At 40.9% G+C, this 22,837-nt stretch overlaps 1 protein-coding gene across 4 annotated transcripts in view; it reads right to left on the bottom strand.

The window, feature by feature from the left end:
- GAA1 (glycosylphosphatidylinositol anchor attachment 1) overlaps positions 1-22,837 on the bottom strand; it is a 99,328-nt gene that overhangs the window by 61,251 nt on the left and 15,240 nt on the right. For 2 of the 4 annotated variants that reach the window (XM_067106916.1, XM_067106917.1), the window contains exons 2-5: positions 12,023-12,170; positions 11,059-11,144; positions 6,845-6,976; positions 6,532-6,691 (exon numbers count right to left, since the gene is read on the bottom strand). In XM_067106916.1, the coding sequence (XP_066963017.1) occupies positions 6,532-6,691; positions 6,845-6,976; positions 11,059-11,144; positions 12,023-12,170 (526 nt within the window). Of the gene's footprint in view, positions 1-6,531; positions 6,692-6,844; positions 6,977-10,902; positions 11,007-11,058; positions 11,145-12,022; positions 12,171-22,837 lie in introns of all 4 variants that reach the window. The other 2 variants (XM_067106914.1, XM_067106915.1) reach the window with 1 other exon arrangement.

Genomic DNA, 22,837 nt, shown 5'->3' on the forward strand with positions numbered 1-22,837 from the left:
CGCGAATGGGCGAATTTTCCGCAAATAATGGGTTTTACTGTATGTAGATGTGAGGACACACTGACCATGAACATCCCCGAAGAAGCCCTAAAAGCCCTTCTTGAAACATACTAAGACAGCCCCAATTACCACCCACAGAGGACATCTTTGCTGCCAGAATGATGGTATGGCAATGGAAACCCCCTTTAGGCATCCTATTTGCCAATTTCTACATAGCGTAGTAGAGGAAAGGGTCTTCAGTAAGATCCCCTGCTCCTTAATACTACAAACATTAAGGACAACTTTTTGAGTGTTCCAACCTCTGTTTCACGTACGAACGTAGTGTTGACGGTGCCCTCGCGTTCCTGGACATTCATGTACAGCAGACCCCGACAGGTTATACCACCACGGTCTACAAAAAGCCTGCAAACTCAGGTCTATGTCTTAATGGGTCCAGTGAGTGCCCAGACAGGTATAAAATGTCTGTGGTGGATGCCTTCGTCTGTTGTGCACCTCTCACACCATTCTATGTGGAAAGAAACTACGGAAGAGATTGAGGAATCGATGCAGGTACTCATAAACAACAATATCTCTAATCACATGGTAGAACAACAAATCCAAGTTTCTATTAATAACTGGCACTCTGAAAGCATGACAGACACCGATAACAACCATAGTGAGTCCATAAAACTATATTACTACAGGAACTACATGCACCAAAAATATTTAGATGATGAGAAGGCCCTTAGAAATATAATAAATGAAAATGTGACACCTAAGGTAGCAGGTGATAAGATTGATTTGACAATTTATTATAAAAATATGAAAATGAGCCAGTTATTGCTTAAAAACAACCTGGCGCCCCCAGAAAAGTCTTGAAAGAGAAGTAGTGTCATCTACAAACTTACATGCCCAGTGGAAGGATGCCACCATCCATACTCTCCAAGCATCTCTCCTGTCACCTCCAATAAAGGGCTATCTTTAATCATTATGCACAAAAAAATGCAAAAAGACCCAAAAGAGAAGAATGGACTGGGTGTAAGAAAAGCACCATAATAAGATGGGATGAAAGAATGATGAAAGCATTTGAAAGGCTGAAAGAAGAGATGGTGAAAGATGTAGAGTTGGCTTATCCAGACTATAGTCCAAATGCAAGTGTAGGCTGGAGGTGTATACAGAAGCCAGTGGTATGTCAATGGGTGGATGTTTGATACAAGAGCAGGTTGTGAACGGGGTTTAGAGAAAGAGAGTGCTGGTCTATGTGTCCAAGGTGTTCAGTGAGGCTGAGAAAAAGTATTCTGTGATTGAGAGTTGGCTGCACTGAGGTTCCATGTGAAGGCATTGAGACCATTTCTTTGCGGGGTAAAGTTTGCGGTGAGAACGGACCATCAGCCATTGGTATATTTGCAAAGAATGAAAGATATGGACGGTAGAATTGCAAGAACTTTGGAGGGTTTGAGTGACATTGATCTCTTGATAGAGCATGTCCTGGGTAAAAGGAATGCGATCGCAGACATGATGCCCAAACTGCCTGGGGAGATGACAGTAGAGAGAATGAGGGACATAAACCCAGAATACAGTAACCCCCCCCAACCCCGCCGCATTCACAGTCTCACGATTCGCGGACTCACCTATTCGCGGATTTCTCTATGGAACATATATGCTGTACACATTATTTGCTGAAAATTTGCCCATTCACTGTATTTTTCACTGAGAAATACTCACTAATTACTGTACTTTTACCTCATTTTCATGACTAAATGCACTTTTTGTGAAAAATTATTAAAATACTCAGGTAGTGCTCGAGTTACAATAATTCGCCTTACGATAATTCGATTTTGCAATGGGGTAAGCAATTACGACAATATTTAGAAAATATTTTAAAATTTTGCGTGGGCGCAGGCAGCAGCGTACAATCAGGCAGCGAGAGAGACCAAATTACAAGCGACCAACTTCTTTTCCTCCATCTCTTTATTCCATCTTCTAGCTAAAAAAGTAAAAGAGAATGATAAAAGTATTGCTAGTAACGTTATACTCCTGTGTAAATGTGTACAGCCATAAACAACCAACCGAGAAACTGTTGTTTTGCTTATCACTGAATTGGATAACAACAGCCATTGTGCTTGTATTTCAGCCATTGTAAGGTAATAAACAATTACCGTAGTTATAGTACAAATTAAGTTATGGAGAATAGGACTGATATATTTTTACATTATATCCTTATTCAGTATGGATAAAAGATCGACAAGGAAATATACTGCTAAATTTAAGCTGCAAGTTGTAGCTAAAGCTGAGAAAACAATGTTCGAGCTGCTGATAACTATACATTATTGTGCATCGGCAACATGGATGAAACTCAACCGTAATTAAAATTGGAGAGAAAGTATTTTAATCAAAACTACTGGGCATGAAAGAACACATTACTCCTATTTTTACGCCGATAAACGATAAATATGTAAAGCTCATACTATGACGAAAACAAGTGAAAATAACAAACGGAATCTTGATTTTTTACACAAAACAAACACTCCAAAACAGCCAACGTCATCTATTAATTTCACGAGACGTATTTTAGTTATATTTCAACTTAAAAACACTTCGTATAATCAAAAATAACCTTGATCCATATAAATAAAGTATCTAGAGATTCATTTACGCTAACTAGAAGCAAGAAAAGCACTCTGAACTGAGTTAAATAAAGCGAAATAAACTTACTGCGTAATCGATTTCCAAACCAAAACATTGATCGTTATGATCGAAATTTATAATACAAGAGCAATATAAGAATATATACAATATTATTGGATACAGTGAATTAAGGCATAGCATTTTAAAAGATCCATGGAAAAGGTGCATATTCGTTATGTTGATGTTTCTATAATATGATATGTAAGTATAGAGTACAATACAATGTAGGCTAGGCTACCGATATCTATACGATATACCATAGTGTAGGCTAAGCTAATTCTTGTTTTGTTATTCAATCTCTCTTTGTATTGAATTATCATAAGTCATTCTGCATGAACCTCCAGAATTAACTGACATTAATAATTACTATACCATGTATGTATAAAGTATACTTTTATAGTGTAGGGTAGGCTACCATATGTGTATATATGGTACCGAATACCCTAGTGTAGGCTAGGCTATATTCGAGACACATTTTTTCTAACAAACGATGGGTTTTTTTGGAACCTAACCCCATCGTAAGTTTTAGTATTTTTTTGTGTGTGTTTGAACAATCAAAATAGGCAGTTCCAAGTGTTTTTAGAAGGGTTCTAAGTATTTGCGTGTTTTAGCTACTCGTGGAGGGTGTGGTACGCATCTCCCGCGAATACAGGGAGTTTACTGTATTGAACGAAAGGGTTGATGGTTGCCCGTGAAAGGGAGGTGGAGATTCTGTCTGAAAATGTGTGGCACAGGTTAAAAGATTTTGTGAATGATGGATTGAAAGGGAGAGTGCCTGCTAGCATAAATGATCTGAGAGAAGAAGTGATAGATGAAGTCTGCAAGAGACCTGGGTGTTTGGGGTTGCTGAATGTAAGCCAGTATACGGAGTTGAAAGTAATGCTGTGTCCAGGTATGGCTCCTTTCCAAGAGGTGTTGGTTGCAGTAAATAAGAAATATCAGGTAGCAGTGTACGTACACTTTGGTGGTGAAAGACTAACCGTGTACCGTAGGAAAGGAATGAAAGGATGTGATCATGTTTTGCACTTAAAGTGTTTGAGTGGAGTGCATTACGATTGAGTTGTTGAGAAAAAGTTATGAAAGAGGATATGACGAGGAAGCATATGAAGAAGCAGAATCATGTGTGCCGTTAGAGGTGGATGATGAAGCGGGTGATGAAAAAGAAGTTTGTTTGATTTGTGAAAAGGAGAAGTATCAGTGTGAGCATGATAGAAGTAACAAGATGACAGTGGGGGTTAGTACAAATGAAGGTCAGTACTGTGGGTTAGTTGACATGGGAGCACAGACTTCTTTGGTAAGTGTGCAAGTAGTAAGAGACATCAGGAAAATGAGTTGGAACATTGTCAGAAGGATTGTACATATCCCAATAAAAGGAATAATGGGAAGGATAGCTGGATGGGAAGAAGTAAATTTAAAGGTTAAAGTAGGAGATTTGGAAGTTGAGTGTTGGTTAGTAAACAAGACAAACAGATGCCCTGCTGTTTCCTATTGGGGATAGGTTTTTTGAGGGTAAATGAGTTGACTGTGAATGTAGAGAAGGGGTTGTCACTGAAGGTGGAGTTAGTAGTAGCGGAGATACAAACCAAGACTGTTTTTATGGCTAAGTTTGTGAGAATGACTGATATGAGTCAGAGTGAAGATGAGGATGTGGTAAAAGTCAGTAAGAGTGACAGTGACTTGCTGATTCTGGAGAATGCTGAAGAGATGCAGCGAGAGTGTTTGTTGTGAGTGAGTTGAGATGTTGTGTGGAAAGTAGAGTGCTGCTGCAGTTGTAGCCTTTGGTCTTGAGTAACTTGACCTTGCTCTCAGAAAAGAGCAAGAAAGAACCCCTATAGCACCAACCTATTTCAGAGAGAGAGTAAAGTCCACAAATGGCATCATGTCTCCTCAAGACCTTGTCTTCCTCAGAAGACAACCCAGATAAGGTGAAGTCTGTCATTGTGTTGAGCCATCGTTTCAACCATGATGAAGCTTAGGAGGAAGACATGGCAACTGACCCTGTGGCTCCTGCTTTGTTGGAAGAGAAGGAAAATCCTTTGGAAGACTCCCTAAGGGGAGAATGTTTGTTGGCCTGCAGAGCAATGAGCCCACCTGCAGGGGGGCAATCTCAGCATTCTTGGTACACAGTGGTTCTGTTAGCTAATGTGACAGAGAGATGCATCAACCAGGGCTGGTTTCTGCTCTGAGGACCATAGAGTTAAATATCCTGTAAGGGGACTGCCAGGCAATGATCCAGTCAGAAGACATCAGGGCAAACCAGGCATGATCCACTCTTTTACCCTCACTCCTCAGCCTAGTTGCAGAACCTGGAACTATTGCTCAGTCCAGGAGGGTAGGCAAGTGTGATAGACATGCCTTTGCTGGATGATGTTGTACCTGCAATGGTCAGGAACAGTACTGAGGATAGGGGAACCGTCATGCAAGGGACCATTACAATTACCAATGGATTTGGTGTACAGTAGTACTACAAGGAAAAGTACCAGTACCTGGAATGGGTGAGTGGTTACAAGTAGTCACAAGGACATAGCAGGTTAGTTTCATGGAACTAGGAAGGACGGCAGCCATAGGATGTGCAGACTCCTATTTGAGTATTTCCAAAGAAGAATGGCCAACCAGGGATGAGTCCCAGTCAACCTCTCCCTTGAAGGCTTAACAGCCTCATAAACCAGGAATTGGTCATGAGCAGGCTCATGAACCAAGGACAGGGCACAAGCTAGTCATGAACAGGGTCATCCACTCTGGCCACAATCATTTGTTCCTGCAAACATTCACAGGGATCATCATCCCTCCTCGACAAAGGATGATGTTTGTGAGATTTCTTGCAAGCCTTCTTGTGGAGGGCAACCTTCAGGGCCTTCTTATGTCTTCTCTGCCCAGGTACACAGAAAAAGTGAAGAAGGGGTTGATGACAAGGAAGATGAGGCATGCTTTTTCTTCCGCAGCCCTCCCCAAATTCTTCCAAACCCCTAAAGGATGTAGTCAAGGCAGGAATCCTAGCAGGAACAGGAGTTACAGCCGCCAAAGATACAGTGACAGCATGAGCAACAGCAACAGAATCCAATGCTGAAGCAGGGATTTTTAATGAAACAGAAACAGATGTATAAATGTTGGCTGTGACCAAGCGTTCAGTGAAGGCTACTAAGTAAAGATCCCCCTGATAACCACATGGAAGGCCACAGAGCCTTCTAATAATTCTTTAGCCACTGTCAGACACCTCAGAGAAGTGGCAAAGTTGGAGCAGGAGAGGAACTGATAACCATAAGAGAGATGTCCATCAAAACTCCCCATCATGTCACAAGTGGAGCAGGAAGTTTGGTCTTTAGCCGTCCAGCTAAAGATCCCCAAAGGAGCATCAGTGGGAGAGAAGTGTCATTTTCTGAAACTGGAGTAATCAACTAACCTTACAAAAAGAACAATAACATCAGGATCTATGTGCAAAGGTGATATCAAGCACCTACACACTCGGTCAAACAAAGAACACTGTTGGTATTCAGTCCTTCTACAAGAGGAATCAACACTCATTAGCCTTGTCAAAATCTTTTCTATACGCAGTCACAAGCATATCCAAATTCAGAAACCAGAAAGTTAATTCTGGATGAGAAATTTCTTCAACAATTGGTGGAAAGGTTCACGAGTACGGAATTGTCTTTACAGTAGTGTAGCCAAAGAAAAAATGAACGCCTACAGTCAAGAGTGGGTAGTACCCCCATCCCCTCACCTCTATTACTACATAACTGTCTTGTTACCATGCTTCAACAACTGGACCACACTGCACAGATGGTACATGCATACCTACAGTATATACAAGATGAAGATTTTAATCTCATAGAAACAAAGGCCATTCCATAAATAGAAATGTCTCACCTGAGAAAAAATGGGCCATGGCCAGCATAAGAGCAATTGAAGGAGCTGTTCCTTGAAGCAAGGAAGAAGGTGGTCTGTAGGGTGCCGACACAACAACAGCTTCTGTACTACTTCCACGAGGGGCACGCAAAATGCCATAAACATTCTTCCCTTTAAAAACCTGGAAGAAGAAATGTATATACTGTATCACTACAAAATGGGGTTTAAGAAGAATCAAAGTCAACATCATCACAAGGAAAGGTATGGATGCTAATAATCTTATGTAAGACAAAATAACTTTCAGTCTGTTTGCTAGGTGCACATTGAAACTCACCTTTCCTCCACCTAAGGGGTAGTTCAATGTAAAGTTGTGTGTGAAAGTGTCCAATCCCAGTTGTGTGAATTGGCCAACAAGCCAAGCATATGGCATTCCTGTCGTGTGTTTTTCAGCTTCCAACTTGAGACTCTGAAATCCAAGGAAACAAAGCCAAATACAGACATATATAGGACAAAACCAAATACAGACACAAAAAAGGAGGAAAGGTATACAATGGAGGGTATTTAGCAAAAATGACATTTAATTTAATTTGTATTTCTCGTAGCTAACAAACCTACAGTCTTAACATTAGGATAAATCTTCTGGCGGCAGCTGGAAACTGGTGAAAATAAAAGCAAGAACTGTTTATGCAAGGAAATGGTGGCATCTGGCATCTGTCAAGGAGATGAGGTGGGATGTGGCCAGCGACCCAGTCTCAACCCCATGACATATCAGTTTTCTTCTTATCGCCACTGAGAGAGGTCATTTCTTTCTCTCCTTCCTCTCCATAGCCGGTTGTTTTTGCCTTTGCCCGTGTTTTTTGTTTGTTTTTGTGATCAGTGTGCGAGTTTTTACCAGTCTCCAGCTGGCATCAGAAGACTTATCCTAATGTTAAGACCCGGTTTGTTCCTCACATGAACAATTTAAAAACTACATAGGGGAGACAAATCACACCAAAGACAAAGGCCATTTAGAAAACTAGTCAGATCACTTTTGAACATTCAGACACACTTTTGAAACAACTTGAACAAACAAGAATTTTTGAATTGAGATAACTTATACCAAAAAGAATTTCTGTGTTAACACAACTTCTACAAACAAGAATGTTTCTGTAAAGATAACTCATTTAAAATATTAATGCATAATGCACATTCAAAAATAAATTTGTGGCCATTTACTTATTTCAAACAATTACAATTTCCTAACTCAAAGGAATTACAAGAGCAGAATCCAGTTCAATCCAGTCATATTTTACTGTAAAAGGAAGCAAAACAGTTACTGATTCAAGTGAAAATTGTTACCTAACAGAAATTAAGCATGCCATCACAAGGAATCAAGATCTATTTAGAGCATGTTGTGGGAATTATGACTGACCAACAAGGTAGTGCACACTGTGTATGGGCAAAGTTTGGTCATATTTATGGATCAGAGGCTATACCAGAGCCAAAGCCCAAGAAGCTGAATGAAATGCTGATGGCTATTTTAGTTAGGTATGTCCCTAGAAAGGTCATCAAATTCAGGACAAATGACCAGCATGACAAATTTGATGATACAAGTAGACGAGCTTACCATGGCAAACAGACCAAATTCAACACATGGAGACAAAATTATCTGAATGAAAATTATGCCATATTTGTTGAGTCTCACCTTCCTACAAATAGAACTTACCATATAGCTGATAGAAATTACAATAATACTTTGAAGAGGAAACTTAAAAGGAATTATTCAGCCTCATCTGTGGTGGACCAAATTGGCAATATATATCTTTGGGTCACGCTTGTCTTCCATTACACCACTGCTAACAGATGATGGTAGACTGGTTACTGGCCCTAAGGATAAGGCTGAACTGCTTCATTGAGATTTTGAAGCTAAGCATTAAACTGAGAATGTCCCTCTCCCTTATACTTGTCAGCCTGAACTTATTCTTTGTATTAGAGAAAATACATTTTGCTCTAGGGATGTAAAGAAAATTCTTGATAATCTTAATAGCTGGGGTGGGGAAGATCCTGATGATTTCCTCCCTTTGTATTTTAAAAAGGTTCCTAGTGTACTGTCTCCCAAGATTAGTAGATGGTATAGATTTTTATGTCAACGTAGTATCTTTGTGGAGGAGCACAAGCATAGTAACACACTGCCTATTCAAAAGTGGCATATCTGTAGACTGCAGTAACTAAATGCCAATTTCTATTCTCCCTATGCTCTCCAAAGTTGCAGAAAATTTATTTTTATGTCACTATATTAGTATATGGAATCCAAAGGATTGTTAGCTGATATCAATATGCATTTAGGAAGCAGTTACGTACCCACAATGCTCTTTTAGATTTGATAAGGGGTTTGATTGCAGAGTAATTCAAATAGATTTTAATGCTGCTCTCGATTTAGTACATCACAAGGCAAATTATTTATAAACTTCACAATCTTGGAGTGGGTGGATATGTTTTAAGATTACTTCAAGATTTCCTTACAGGTAGGCAGCAACGAGTTGCTGTTAATGGGATCTTTAGCGAACCAAGACCTATTGTGTCTGGAGTTCCACAGGGTAGTGTTCTTGGTCCACTGTTATCTTTAGTGATATGGCTGTTGGCCTGAAAAACAAGATTGTTCAGTACGCCAATGATGCAACACTTGTGAGTGTAGTAAAGTCTCTATTTATAAATGAAGCTGCCCTTTGTGTCACTTGTGACACAGAGCAGATTAGTGAATGGTGGAGTCAATGTGGTATGAGGCTTAACTCCAGTAAAATGAAAACAATACTATTAATTAGCAGACCCCATCTTCCCCTTCAGGTGGATGGGATTCTGCTGAGTGAATCTGAAGCTGTAACTATTCTTGGTGTACCTTTTGATTCACATCTTACTTTTGAGAAGCATCTAGTGAAGTGTCAGCAAATGCCGCATGGAAGTTAGGTATTGTATGAAAGGCCTCATATATTTATAACACTAATAAAATCAATGCAACCTGCTTTAGGTCATTTGTCCTTCCTTTACTAGAATACTGATCTCCAGCACGGATGTCTGCTTCTACAACCCCTGCCCCTACAGTATATGAAACACAATACAAGAGTGTGTCAGTACTAATAGGGGACATGGAGTATCAACATAAATAATCAAGTGCCTCAAAATGCCTTTGTGCTTATTTCATCCATTAGGAAAAAAACAGACAAAAAATACAGTACACACACTAACACCTATACAAGAAAAACTTAAATTCAGCAGCTACCTAGCAGAGTGAAGTGAGATGTCTGCACCAGGTGACAGCCAAAGAAAAAATGGTCAGTGATGCCAGGTGACTGTAGGGTATTTCCCCACTCACACTTATAACCATAAATATCCACCCTTCCTAACAAGTTCAATAACCTTCTCTGGTTCACACTGAAGGCTACTCTTAAGTAAACAGAGATGGTTTGTATTTCCATATGAAAAAATAAAGGTTCAGAGTCTGACAACTGTGACAGAACCATGAACCTACTGTCACAGCCAGTACAATGCAATTAATTTCATTGAGAGTCCTCTGGATAATAAAATACTTAGATGAGATATACAGAGAGAAAAAAGTCTCAAGGTAAAAACCAACAACACAGGCAACTTAACGCCCTTAACTAATGGAGGTGTGAAGGAAAAGAAGAAATGAAAAAGGTAGAAAGGAGTAGGACCTAACCTAAAAGTAAGTTCCATCTTCTAATGGCTGGGAAGTGAAAATGCCAAAATCCACATAACCCAGGTGCCTCGTTCAGGGACTCTATATAACTGACTATCCAAATGGACTGGGATTTTAGGCATTCAAACCATCAACAATTTTGGTGTTAAAAATATAGTTGAATCTTATCTCCTCCTCTCTGTGGCCTCTAATCTAAGGAACTGTCTACATCATTGTATCTCCACTATCACACATCAACCTCTGCACAAATTAAACGATATTAGACAAATTCCTAGATATCCTACCAGATGAGCCCAGATGCAATGTTACTGGTCATTAACAGCAACTCTAATATAGTGTGCACTTCTAACTTGATCTTGAACCTTGTATTTAATCACAAAGTCAGATCCAACATCATTGCTTCCAATAATCACAATTATCAGTATCTAAGTCCACAAATGGGAAGACCTCAAAAAATTTCAACCTCTCTTTTTATCTTTCTTCAGTTATTTCTTGCACTTAACATAACCTATAATAACCCACAATGGCAAACAATAATTCTACCCATGCATAACAGAAATCCCTTTAACTGATCCTCCACTTACACTTAACATAGGGCATACATAAATATAGGAAAGTACAAAGACAAAAAAATTCAGCATCCTAACTTTTCATATGGCTGCTATCAATAATAGGAAAAAAAAAAAACGGTTGCAAACCTGGGGCATAAAGTGCCAAGAATTCTTGTGTAAAGAACTCTTATGATCCCTGGTCTTAGTAAAGTTCTTAAATATCTTACTTGCAAGTTCCTGACCTTTGAGAACTGAAAAGAGGGAAATATAAAAATAGCATTCCTGCAAATCATACTTCCATACCTCTAAATATTGCAATACTTGGGAGTCTCCCTCAAAGTCTCCTTGCACCAGGCCTGGTAACAGTGCATTCTCAGAAAAATAAGTGCCTGCAAATTAGGTAACATTGTTATTAACTTCATACCTGTGACATCAACCTAACCTAATCAAATAATCTGGACAAAACATATATAAATATAACACATTCAAAATTTTGGTTGCCAGGCAATAAGGGCTGAGTATGGAGGGTTAATTGACACACTAATAAATATTTATCATGAAGTATATATACAGGTAATCCTTTCCTTATTGCAGAAAGATAATTTATTTTCAACATCGGTGCCACAGCTCCTCCATTTACCTTTGCCAGATTCTGGCATCTTTCCAACCCATTAATCTTAAACTCCAATGAATTGGGAGAGACAAAATCACGTTAATTCTGAGAAGCATTTAAACCTAGTTACTAAGTACTGTAATGATGTAACAACACTGGTTCCTTAGCGTCAACTTTTGAAACAATGTAATTTTTAATATAGACGAGAAAAACCACCTTACGGTGTTCACTGTTTGATTTTTTATTGCAAATAACAGAGATGTCTTATGAATTGGCTTGATTAGACTTGTACTGCAAAGCAATAACAAAAATTAAAAAGTTCCACAAATCTAAAATTAACTTAAGTGGTTCCAAAAAATAAGAAAAATGTATAAAAAACCTAAATGACTGAAAATATAACAAAACAAAATCATCTTAAAACCAACATGCAGTTTTGAAAAACAATCTGTAAGTATAAAACTAAATTCCTCAAATGATATACTGTACAGCAATATCATCTGAAGAATTTAGTTTATACTTATAGAGTGTGATTCTAAAAATTCACAATACGCAGCAATAACAACAAAATAAAGGCAATAATCAGCATATAAAGTAGTGCAGTATAAAGTATGAAAACAGTTTCAAGAGAAGTATAAAGGTCATTGTAAAGCTTACCATGATTGAGGGAATTGTGAGCAAGAGCTAGAAACCAGCCAATCCCTAAGACATACAGTATAACACACAGAGGGCGGTGATACTTTTCCAGCAACGCTGGCAAACGACTTCTTTCTACACCAGGGTCAGTTAGCAGTCCCATATCTATCTGCAATAGTACATCACACTGTTAGTTCTATAGATATCTCATAATCACTATATTTACAAAAAGCTCAACATAATCAATTACCCTGAACCACATTAAATATGAAATTTGAGCATAATAAAATATTTCTGACATTTCAAGGGCAATCATAAGAAAGATGTTTCTTCATCAAACTGTCAACACAAAAACATAGCAAATTATTTACTGCATGTTGGTACCATGGATACTGGACAAACACCACGAACAGAGGAAGATCCATACTCGGGAAAAGTTCTGAGCCTTGGTTGGCTGACCAGTATAACTCCCTATGACTGGTGATAGCTAAACTAGCGGATGGTACAGGTGAAATGGGATCCTTCACCACCATGCACATATAAACCCTGGTAGAGATACTGAGAATTCTCAATGAGGCCCATGCCACCTCAGCCAGCCAGTCATCTGTGGGTGTCCAAGAGCTAAGCCTCCAAAGACTGGGGAGAGTGCTCACTCAAAGTCCTATGGGACTTCTTGTAAGATACTTCTTGGACTTTACCTTTCTCCTCCTACAAGAGGAGAAAGGAGGGGACGAAGAGGTGGAAGTGAAAGGATAGCACTTTCACTTCTCCCCCCGCTCCCCTAGCTCCAGCTTTGCTCTCCTCAAATGCATGAAGACTGGTTGAGGAAGGAAGCATCTTGCTACTCCAGCTCAAGAAGGAGCAGGGGAAGCACCACCACCACAGGAGGGCCAAAACCTTGGTGGTCAAAGAAGCAACAGCAGTAGGAGAACCCCCCTTCTTAATAAAAGCTAAGTGGTTAATCAATGCTGCAAAAGAGGGACTTCCTGAGATGTTTTACAAGGCCACATTTTCTGCATATTATCGACCAACAATGACTGCACACCTGGAACATCACAAGATTCAACATGGGTTATCATAAGTACAGTAAGCAGGGTACAAAGGTCGAGGTCCCACTATGGGAGAGCTCGGCCAAGGTGCTCAACTCACCATCCAAGAGAAGTGATGTAGAAGACACTCTCCTTTCCAGCCACACATACATAGGCCCCAGACCAAGAAGTTAAGTATACCTTAGTTTAACCAGACCACTGAGCTGATCAACAGCTCTCCTAGGGCTAGCCCAAAGGATTAGACTTATTTTACATGGCTAAGAACCAATTGGTCACCTAGCAATGGGACCTACAACTTATTGTGGAATCCGAACCACATTACACCGAGAAATGAATTTCTATCACCAGAAATAAATTCCTCTAATTCTTCATTGGTCGGCCAGAGACTCGAACTCGGGCCTAGCAGAGTGCTAGCCGAGAACTCTACCGACTTGTCCAACGAGGAACTGACCAAGGAGAAGCAGTGTGCAAAGGAGGTTGAACAAAATTAGCAGGGGTGGGAAAAAAAGAACTAGAAGGGTTTGGCACAGTCATTAGTATTCACTCCCATGGAGACTGGTGAACACTTCCCATCCTTCTCTTAATCTTCTCTCACTGAGAGGGATACTATCTGATACACTCCTTATAGGGGAGGAGTGAGCTAAACTTGTCCTAAAAATAACTACAATACCTGAGTTGACTAGTACCCAAGGGGGCATGAAGCACCCAAACAAATGCTCCCACCCCTAACAACACCTTTGCACTTATTTTTCTCCATAACACAAACCACACAACCACTAAGTTATACAGGAAAAATATCCAAGCTCAACAGATCATTTCCAACTTGCACCGAATGATACGCCTACATAAAAGGCAATGGTTTGTACTTCCACAGGGGAAAATTACTTTTTAATAAACAATTTAATAATGCACTGCTAATACATTATACTGTATTAAGTACACTGTAGTTTGGACTTTTAACACAAGAAAAATAACCACACATACTTCACTTGCAAAGCATAAATACAAATAATCTTACTGTCACAAAGCACATATTCTTCATGATATACTGTATAACTAACTCAAGCTCGTTCTCACAAGGTTTAGACTGGAAAGTGTCAGTCAATTACATTCATTTCAATGTCCAATAAATCAAGCTTGCTTACTGGATTATTCTGTTAAGTATGAACCATCAGCTGTGTTAGCTTCCACATCCAATAAATCTACCGTACTTACCACATTACAGTACAGTATTACATCAAGTAAAAAATATTATTTTTATTTTTACTGGACTTATTCAAACCATTTCTCATTATCCCCAAGTGATGGACACTCTCAGACCATGCCACAGATCTGGATGGTAAAGAATGGTCAAAGAAGGCCAAACTGAATCTCCTGTATTAGTCTTGCTAAAAGTCAGTCATGAGCTAACAACTAACCTACAGTTTTCTCAAACCTTAGATCTAAAAGAAGAGGTCCAAGACTGGTGTCTCTTCTACAGATGATAACACCCCAAGGGTAAATCTTGAAGGATAACCCAGAACAGAAAACTTCAACAGTCCACTTATTCTGCAGTTCAAAAATCATGAGGGAAAGAGAGAGCAAGAGGACATATAAAATTTGTACACTCCTCTGGAAAGTAATGAACACTTCACACATGCAGAAAAACAGTGATACTCATAACTGATTCTGATTATGCCTTTTTCTCTAACATACAAACAACCCAAAGATTTGCTGTGAAGACAAGTCAGTACTATATTCAGTATGAGACATGATGTAATGGTTATAAAGCAGCAAACCTGTTGACTTATAACAATTTTGATGAAAGAAAAAAGGTTCATGAAGCATGAAAAGCAAAATTTATTGGTTGTTCAAATATCCCTGACACACTGAACTACCCATAAATGCAACCAAAAGTAATAAAAGGTGTTGTAAATAATCATTGTTCCAGTTTCCCTGGCAAACTAAATAATCACCAAAACCATGAACAGAGCAGCCATAAAGATGTGCAGATTCAACAGTAGCCAAAGAAAAACTTATTGAGTTAACCAGCTACTCACCTACCTGCCACTTTTGACTACCTTCTTACCAAGCTTCAGTGACTGAACCAGCTGTCACTGAAGGTTATCTATATAAAAACTGAAGTTTTATACAAACTACAGTATTATCCTTTAAAAAAGACTTAATCCTGTGGCTTGTCTCTCAACTCACTGCCATTTTTTCGTCCTTGAAAACGAGTAGGGAGAAAAAATTATTCCTGTAGCCTTCTATACAGCCTGACGTAGGGAGGCATAAGTTGATAGTACCTTGAGTCAGAGATTTTATCTCAAACCTCAGTCTAATTAAATTCAAGAGGATCCTGTCCTTCCCATATTGGATATGAAGTAGAGGTTGGTAGTTATATCATCCAAAATAAAAAATAAAATACACAATAATGTCCACATGATGATGCCCTATCTCCAGCCTCCCTTGTTAAAAGAGGGAAAAGAGAGGATGTGCATATTTCAAGCTGAAGGTCAAGATAGGATGCTCTGTTATGTAACTCACCTGCATCACATCCCAATCAAATACATAATCAGCCTGACAGCTGCCCCATAAGAGAAAGGGAAAAGGGATAGAGTAGTCAGTCACTCACTTTCATACCTATGATGAGATACCCTTCTGTCCAAGTGGAGCTTGGGTAGTTACAAAACCTGTTGGGCAGTTACCACATGTCATAAGGAGAGGATGACCAAGGACTTTTGGTTGACGTCCCTCATGTAGAACAAGGAAAAGGTGGTTTGTCATTACTATTTCCTACCTCATTATTACCTATGAAACTAAGAAGTGTCTCTTGAACAGCAGAGGTGGGCAATGGCCCTGATTTCATGAGCAGTACCCAGATGACCACAAACCATCTTGATCATCTCCTCTGGCAGATAGAGAGAAATTCTTAAACATCTTCCTGCACCTGCCTATACTAAAACATATACAATCAGGCCTAAAGTGCTGGGTTATGCTCAGATAACACCACACTACTTGCACTAGACACAAAACTTTCACATCACCACTAATTAAGTACCAGAGGGAGGGGACACAGAGATGCTCAAATCTCTTGTAAGAAACATGACATTTTTATGATAAAAATTACATTTTTATAATAAAATAAAGTTTTATATATACTTACCAAGCAATTACATAGCTGTCAGTTTCTATTAACTGGCAGCTAGAATTTTGAAATTTGCACCGAGCTACTTTTGTTTTGGGTAAAACTGACGCACCATTTCGGGGTAAGAGGGCCAGCTGGCAAACAATTTCAATATGTTTATGCCTTCCCATCCATGCTGGGGAGGAGGGAGGGCTTTGATTATGAACCATTCCCATTTTCTTTTCATTATAAATTTTTTAGAAACTAGAACTACTGTCTCCTTGAGGAGGTGGGATGCATGAATATCTATCCTAATACATTAAAAATGACATTTTTATTCTAAAAAACTTTAACACATTATTACCTGTTAAATATCATTTTGTTCAACACTTAAAGCCTGACAGATCCATATATCGGGTGAATCCCACCATTGGAGGTGGGAAGAGACTAGAATATGCTTTAGAAACAAAACTATGTCCCGTGGGGAGGATTGGGCTTTTATTTGTAACTAACAGGTACCTGTTAAACATTGCTTTAGAATAAAAATGATTACTTTCACACATACAACTTCTGCTTTACTTAGAAAACTCCAGCGAGGTGAGACACCTTTAAAGCTGGTGGAATGACAGCTAAATGATTGTTGTCAACATTAAGACCACAATGTGAAAATTTCTTAGTTCCTCACCTGCTACCTTACTTTGACAGGCCTCAGTACCCTGCTATCAGAAACTAACAACCACCTGACCAAGCCTAAGCTGGGTATCAAATCCTAGGACATAACATGACAATACTAAGGATGCTGCTCAGGGCGACCAAACATCATGGTGGAGACCCTAACACCATAAAAAAGCATAACCATAAAAACCAAATGTTAAAAACACACTTACCCTCACAAAACAAAACCTAAAAAAAACAAGTAATGAAGTAGGTTAATCCTCCTTTATCAAGATCGTATTTGCGGAAACCAGATACAACAAAGGGCCCAGCGTGCAATTCTCATCAAACACTGTCTTCACTTCTGTGAGATAATGAAAGCAAAGACAGACTTACATCTCAAAAAGTGGCACCCAGAATATCATTGAGAGACTGGTTTTTTGGAAGGCCACTGAGGTAGCAATGGCCCTCACTTCGTGAGCCTTAACCTTCAAATTTCTCAAATCATTCTCTGAAACACTGGAATGAGCTTGATGGTGCTCTAATAAAAGAACGACAGGGCATTCTTGGACATCGGTATATCAGGCCTCTGAACGGAGCACCAAAGATTGCTAGAAGGACCTCTACAATCTTTAGTCCTCTGCAAATAAAATTTTAGAAGCCCTGACAGGACACAGGGTTCTCTCAGGTTCTTGTCCAGTGATGTTCGACAAGACCCTTAATTTCAAAGGACCTGGGCCAAGGGGAAGACGGGTTCTCATTCTTAGCAAGAAAAATAGGGCTCAAAGAACAGACAGCAACAGGGCCTCTGAAACCTATAATCTTGCTGATCCAGCGTGTTCACTAACTCTCTTAGCTGTCGCTAACAAAACTAAAAAATAGCTTTCTTGGTTACATCTTTAAGGAAGAAGAATGTAAAGGTTCAAATTTCTCAGACATCAGGAATTTTAGAACTACATCTAAATTCCACGAAACAACTTTAGGGGCTATGACCTTAGACGTCTCAAAAGACCTAAGAAGATCAATAAAGGTCTTTATTGTCTTGATAAGTTCAAACCTCTATGCCTGAAAAACCGTTGACAGCATACTCCTATAGCCTTTGATGGTGTGGACTGCCAGGTTCAAATTCTTTCTCAGATAAAAAGAAAATCCGCTATCTGGGATAGAGAGGTTCTGGAAGAGGAAATTCCCTGATCTTTGCACCACTGAACTGAAAATGATTCCACTTGGACTGGTACACCTTGATCTGGAAGAGGCTCTTCTGGCTCTAGCGATGGATTAGCCACTGGTCTAGAAAAACCTTTTGCTCTGAGCAACGTTCGATAGTCTGTATGCAGTTAGACTCAGAGCGGGAAGATTTTTGTGGTAATCTCCTGAAGTGGGGTTGTTTGAGAAATCTCTGTTCTCAAAGGAAGGCTCTGGAAAGTCCACCAAGAGACATGACCTCTGGGAACCAATCTGCTGAAGGCCAAAAGGGCTATTAAAGTCATTCTGGTGTTGGAGTTCTGAGGCTTCAAACTTCCTGACGACTTCCCAGAATCTTGAATGGGGAAAGGCGTAAAGATCCAGACCCTTCCAGTCCCAGAGAAAGGCATCTATCTGGGGCTCCCGGTCGAGAACAGGAGAGCAGTAAAGGGCAGCCTGTTCCTTGTTGAAGTTGCGAAAAGGTCCACCAGAGGTTGACCCCAAAGCCTCCAAAGATCTTGACACACTTCTTCGTTCAAAATCCATTCTGTTGGCAGAAGCTGATGTTGTCCTGCTCAAGAAGTCCGCTCTCACGTTGATTCTCGACCCCTGAATGACAAAAGTGAGCAGAATCTTGTGCTTCTCTGCCCACAAAAGGAGGTCTCTTGCTATCAAGAACAGGGACCGTAGAATGAGTACCTCCCTGTTTTTTGATGGCAGACAACGCTGTGGTGCTGTCTGAATGAACCAGAATCTGTTTGTCCTGCAACTGGTAGGAAGTGCAAGAGACTCAAGAGAGGAAAATCAACTCCTTCTTGTTGATGTGCCAGGACACTGTTCCCCATTCCAGGTGCCTGACACTTCTTTTACCCCAGTGTTGCTCCCCATCCCGACATGGACGTCTGCAAAACAACACTAGGTCGGGTTCTGAAGATAGAGAGAGACCCCTTCTCCAATTTTTAAAGGATTGAGCCACCACCTTAGATGGTCCTTGACAGAGAGAGAGATCCTGGAAAGGAAAAGAGTCTGGAAGTCGTTTTGTTCTTCCAGTTGTCCGCAAGAAAGAACTGAAGGGGCCTCAGATGCAAGTCTCCCAGGGAAACAAACTTCTCCAGTGATGAAATGGTCCCCAGGAGACTCATCCATTCCTCACCGAACATGTTTCTTTCCCAGAAAGTTCTGGACTTTTACTGAGACAGTGCTGCTGATTCTTTGATCTGGGATGGAAAAGCCAGAAAACCCGCTGAATCCATCCACTCCCCAATAAAGAATGGACTGAGAGGGGATCAGATGAGACTTCTTCTAATTCATTAGAAGTCCCAGGGACTTTGTCAAGTTTCAAAGTTACTTTCAAATCCTCCAAGACACCTTTGTTCTGAGACTGGCTCGAAGGAGCCAATCGTCCAGATAGAGCGAGATCTTTATTCCGGCTGAGATGAAGCCACCGGCAACAGTGGACATCAGGACTGTGAATACTTGAGGGCTGTGGACAGACCGAAACACAGAGTCTCTGAACTGGTAACTCTTCTCCCCAGGACAAACGTCAAAACTTCCTGGACTGAGGATGAATGGGGACATGAAAATACGCGTCCTGCAGTCTAGAGAGACCATCCAATCCCCTGGTCGAAGAGAATTGATAACCGACTGTGGCGTCTCCATTTTGAACTTTTTTGACGACAAAGTTGTTCAGTCTGCTGACGTCCAGGACTGGTCTCCACCCCTGACTGTTTTGGAACCAGGAAAAGACGATTGTAAAAACCTGGAGACTTGACTTCTTCCACGATCTCTATATCCCTCCTTTTAAAAGCATGGAGTCATTTCTTCCAGCAGAACCTAAAAGGATTCTAAGTTGCTCAAATATGCTGTCAAAGCTAAAGATCTCTGGGAGTAGAGGGGGGTTTGAGGAAGGGGATCCTGTAACCTTCCTTTACATTGAGGGACCACTGGTCCGCTCCTCTTCTTTCCCAAATTTGCCAGAACTGGAGAAGTCTGGCTCCTACTGGTGTCTGGAGGTGAGGCAGATCACTTTTTAAAGAGGGGTTTGATACCCCTGGAGAGACAAATCTTGCTTTGCCCGAAACGGTCCAGAGGAGTTGAAGATCTCCCACGAAAGGGCCTATCTTGACTAACTTGAGTAAGTTTGCGCTGGCAGAGAAGGTTGACACTTTTGGTTTCTGGTGGATTGAGCAAAAGGTCCTGTGTAGCCTTCTCCTAAGGGGATTTACGAGATCCTTGACAAGTTCTTGGGGAAAAGATGGCTTAGAAAGAGGTGCAAAAGAAGAGCCCTCTTTGAGTCAGGAGAAACTGACTTGCACAAAATTGAGCACAAAGCCCTCTTCTTTAGGAGGAACTACCAAAATGTGAAGATGGAGTTCACTCAGGCGCCATCCGTCACGAATCCCTTGTCCAAGCAGGACAGTAACAGGACAGCTCCCCAGAGAAATAGAACCGAAAGACCAAAAGACTTTACCTTCCTACAAGGCCCCAATACCAGTCCATAAAACTGAAACTTCCAAAGACTTGAAAAGGCCTTCTTCAAATGGTGGTCCAACTCAGAAAGAGTCCAAGAAAATCCTTCGCGAGTTCATCGAAGAGACCTCCTTGACGAATCAACGAGACTGGAGAAAATCACCTGAGAGGAAGAAGAACTCCCAGAGCCAATTTCCTCTCCGTCTCATACCACATTCCAGCTTTCTTAGTAGAAAGCTTGGAAGGAGGGAAGCAGAAGGAAGATTTCCCCTGAGACTTTGTCTTCCAACCAGGAGTTCATTTTCTTTAATGCCTTTTGGCTGAAATAGCCAGAGACTCTTCATTTGTAGGAAGAGGTAGATTTCCTCACTCTTGCGAAGCTACTGAGAGAGAGGGAAAGAGGGGCAGAAGGCTGCAAATTTATCAGGAAAATTATCAATAAAGCTGCCAAAACCTTCTTATAAAGACGAAAAGAGGGGCTGTTCTTGTTCTGCAGAGTCCGACTCTTCCACAAATCAGCCTCTTCCTCAGACGACAGGAGAATCTTCCTGGGCTAGGAGAAAAGACCTTCCGCTTGTACATACACATCTTGTGAAGGAGGAGTAGGCCTGAATAAGAGCTTGAGGAGGAGCCTGAGCCTGAGTAGGCGCCCCAAGAGGAGCCTGAACTGGCGCCACAAGAGGAGCCTGAACTGGCGCCACAAAAGGAGCCTGGGATGGCGCCTGTCACCTGGCGCTACCTGAGGCGCCTGAGCCTGAGAGCGCCGCTAAATCTCCTGAGGAGCGCCTGAGCCTGACTAGGCGTCGGCCTGATCCTGAGCCTGAACAAAAGGAGGATCAAGAGACACAGATCGAGGAGGAGAAGTGTCTGGGCGCTCCGAGAGCTCGAGAGCGGCAAGGAGGCATCAAATACACTTCAGAAGGCTTTGCTGGATGAGCAAGAACCAGGCCTTCCGAGCCCGCCAAGAATGCTTCCAATTTCTTGTGCATCGCTCGAAGAAAGTCATGAGTAGACGAGATCTTTTTAACTGGGAAACGATGATCAGTAGAGCCAGGATTGTGATGAGGAAGAGGCGGGAGAGAAGCCACAATGCATATCTTGGAAACCAAAGGAGAAACACTCAGGAGAAGCTGCTCAATGAGAAGAAGAGGGGAAAGTCATATCCTCTTCTACCAAGAGCCGACAGAGCCTTTCGCCTGGGAGAAGACTCTTCTGATCCCTCCTCGAAAAATCTCTCCGGACTCTCCCAAAAACTACAGGAAGGCTCTGATAAGAAATGGCTTCTTCTTCTGAACCGCTGAAGGCGAAAGATTCCTGGACCTCTTCAATGGCTCTCTTGAAAGGACGAAATCTCCAGCGTCTGCAAGTGGAAGGGCACTGGAGCTTGAAGAAAGAATCACTTCCTTGATCGCCTTTCCAACGGCGCTCGGAACAGCCTGGGAAACAACAGGACTGTTCGAAGGGCGGCTGCTCGTGGGCAGACCCCAACCCTCCCTTGGACTTTCAGCATGTCTTCTCCCAGGAGCAGGGGAGCTTGACAGAGGCTTAGGTCTAGGAGGCATTATAGGCCGATCAACCACCTCCACAACACCACACTAACACTTTGCACTGCACTTAAATTATTCTCAATATCTTGGAAAGGATCCAAAATCTCATGAAGGGATTTCACATTAACGCCAATATCCTCCATTAGAAGGCGACTCTACAGGGAAAGGTTAAATCTGGCGTTAATCTGGACTTGAATACTCCTGACAAGGTACCGACACACTCCTGGTTCAGGGATATCAGAGTCAGGAATAGGAATATTAGTAGCCTTCCAATCATTAATCAGAAGTTTCCTGCATCAGCTACATACAGACATTCCTCTTTCTGCATAGAGAGAAGAAGAACTCTAGCTAAAGCTTTCCTGGCTCTATCTTTCTCAAGTTTCTTTAATACTTAGATAGAACTAGATCCAATCTTGTTCAGTCATAAAACTGACCAAAGCATTCATCACACTTCCTCTCATATGAACATTCCTGACCTCTACAAGTTCACAAATTGAATGAGGATCAAGACTAGCCTTGACCAACCTCGTCTTACAGCCTTTCCTGCTGCATACCCTAAATGGTATAAGACCCAGAATCTGACATAATTATCAGAAAACCTGACTAAATAGGTGACAAAAATAAACTGGCAAAAAATTACATTTTTATAATAACAAGAAAGTTTTACTTCACCAAGTGAAAACAGCTGTCGATGTAACTGGCAGAAACAATGAAATTTCGCTCGAGCTACTTTTGTTTTGGGTACAATGTCGCCGGCGTGACGGCAAAATTATTCTGAAACATGTTGGAATAGTTCCTATGCCTTCCCATCCAGAGGGCAGGTAGG

Source organism: Macrobrachium rosenbergii, chromosome 7 (assembly GCF_040412425.1).
Source record: "Macrobrachium rosenbergii isolate ZJJX-2024 chromosome 7, ASM4041242v1, whole genome shotgun sequence".
NCBI classification, from domain to species: domain Eukaryota; kingdom Metazoa; phylum Arthropoda; class Malacostraca; order Decapoda; family Palaemonidae; genus Macrobrachium; species Macrobrachium rosenbergii.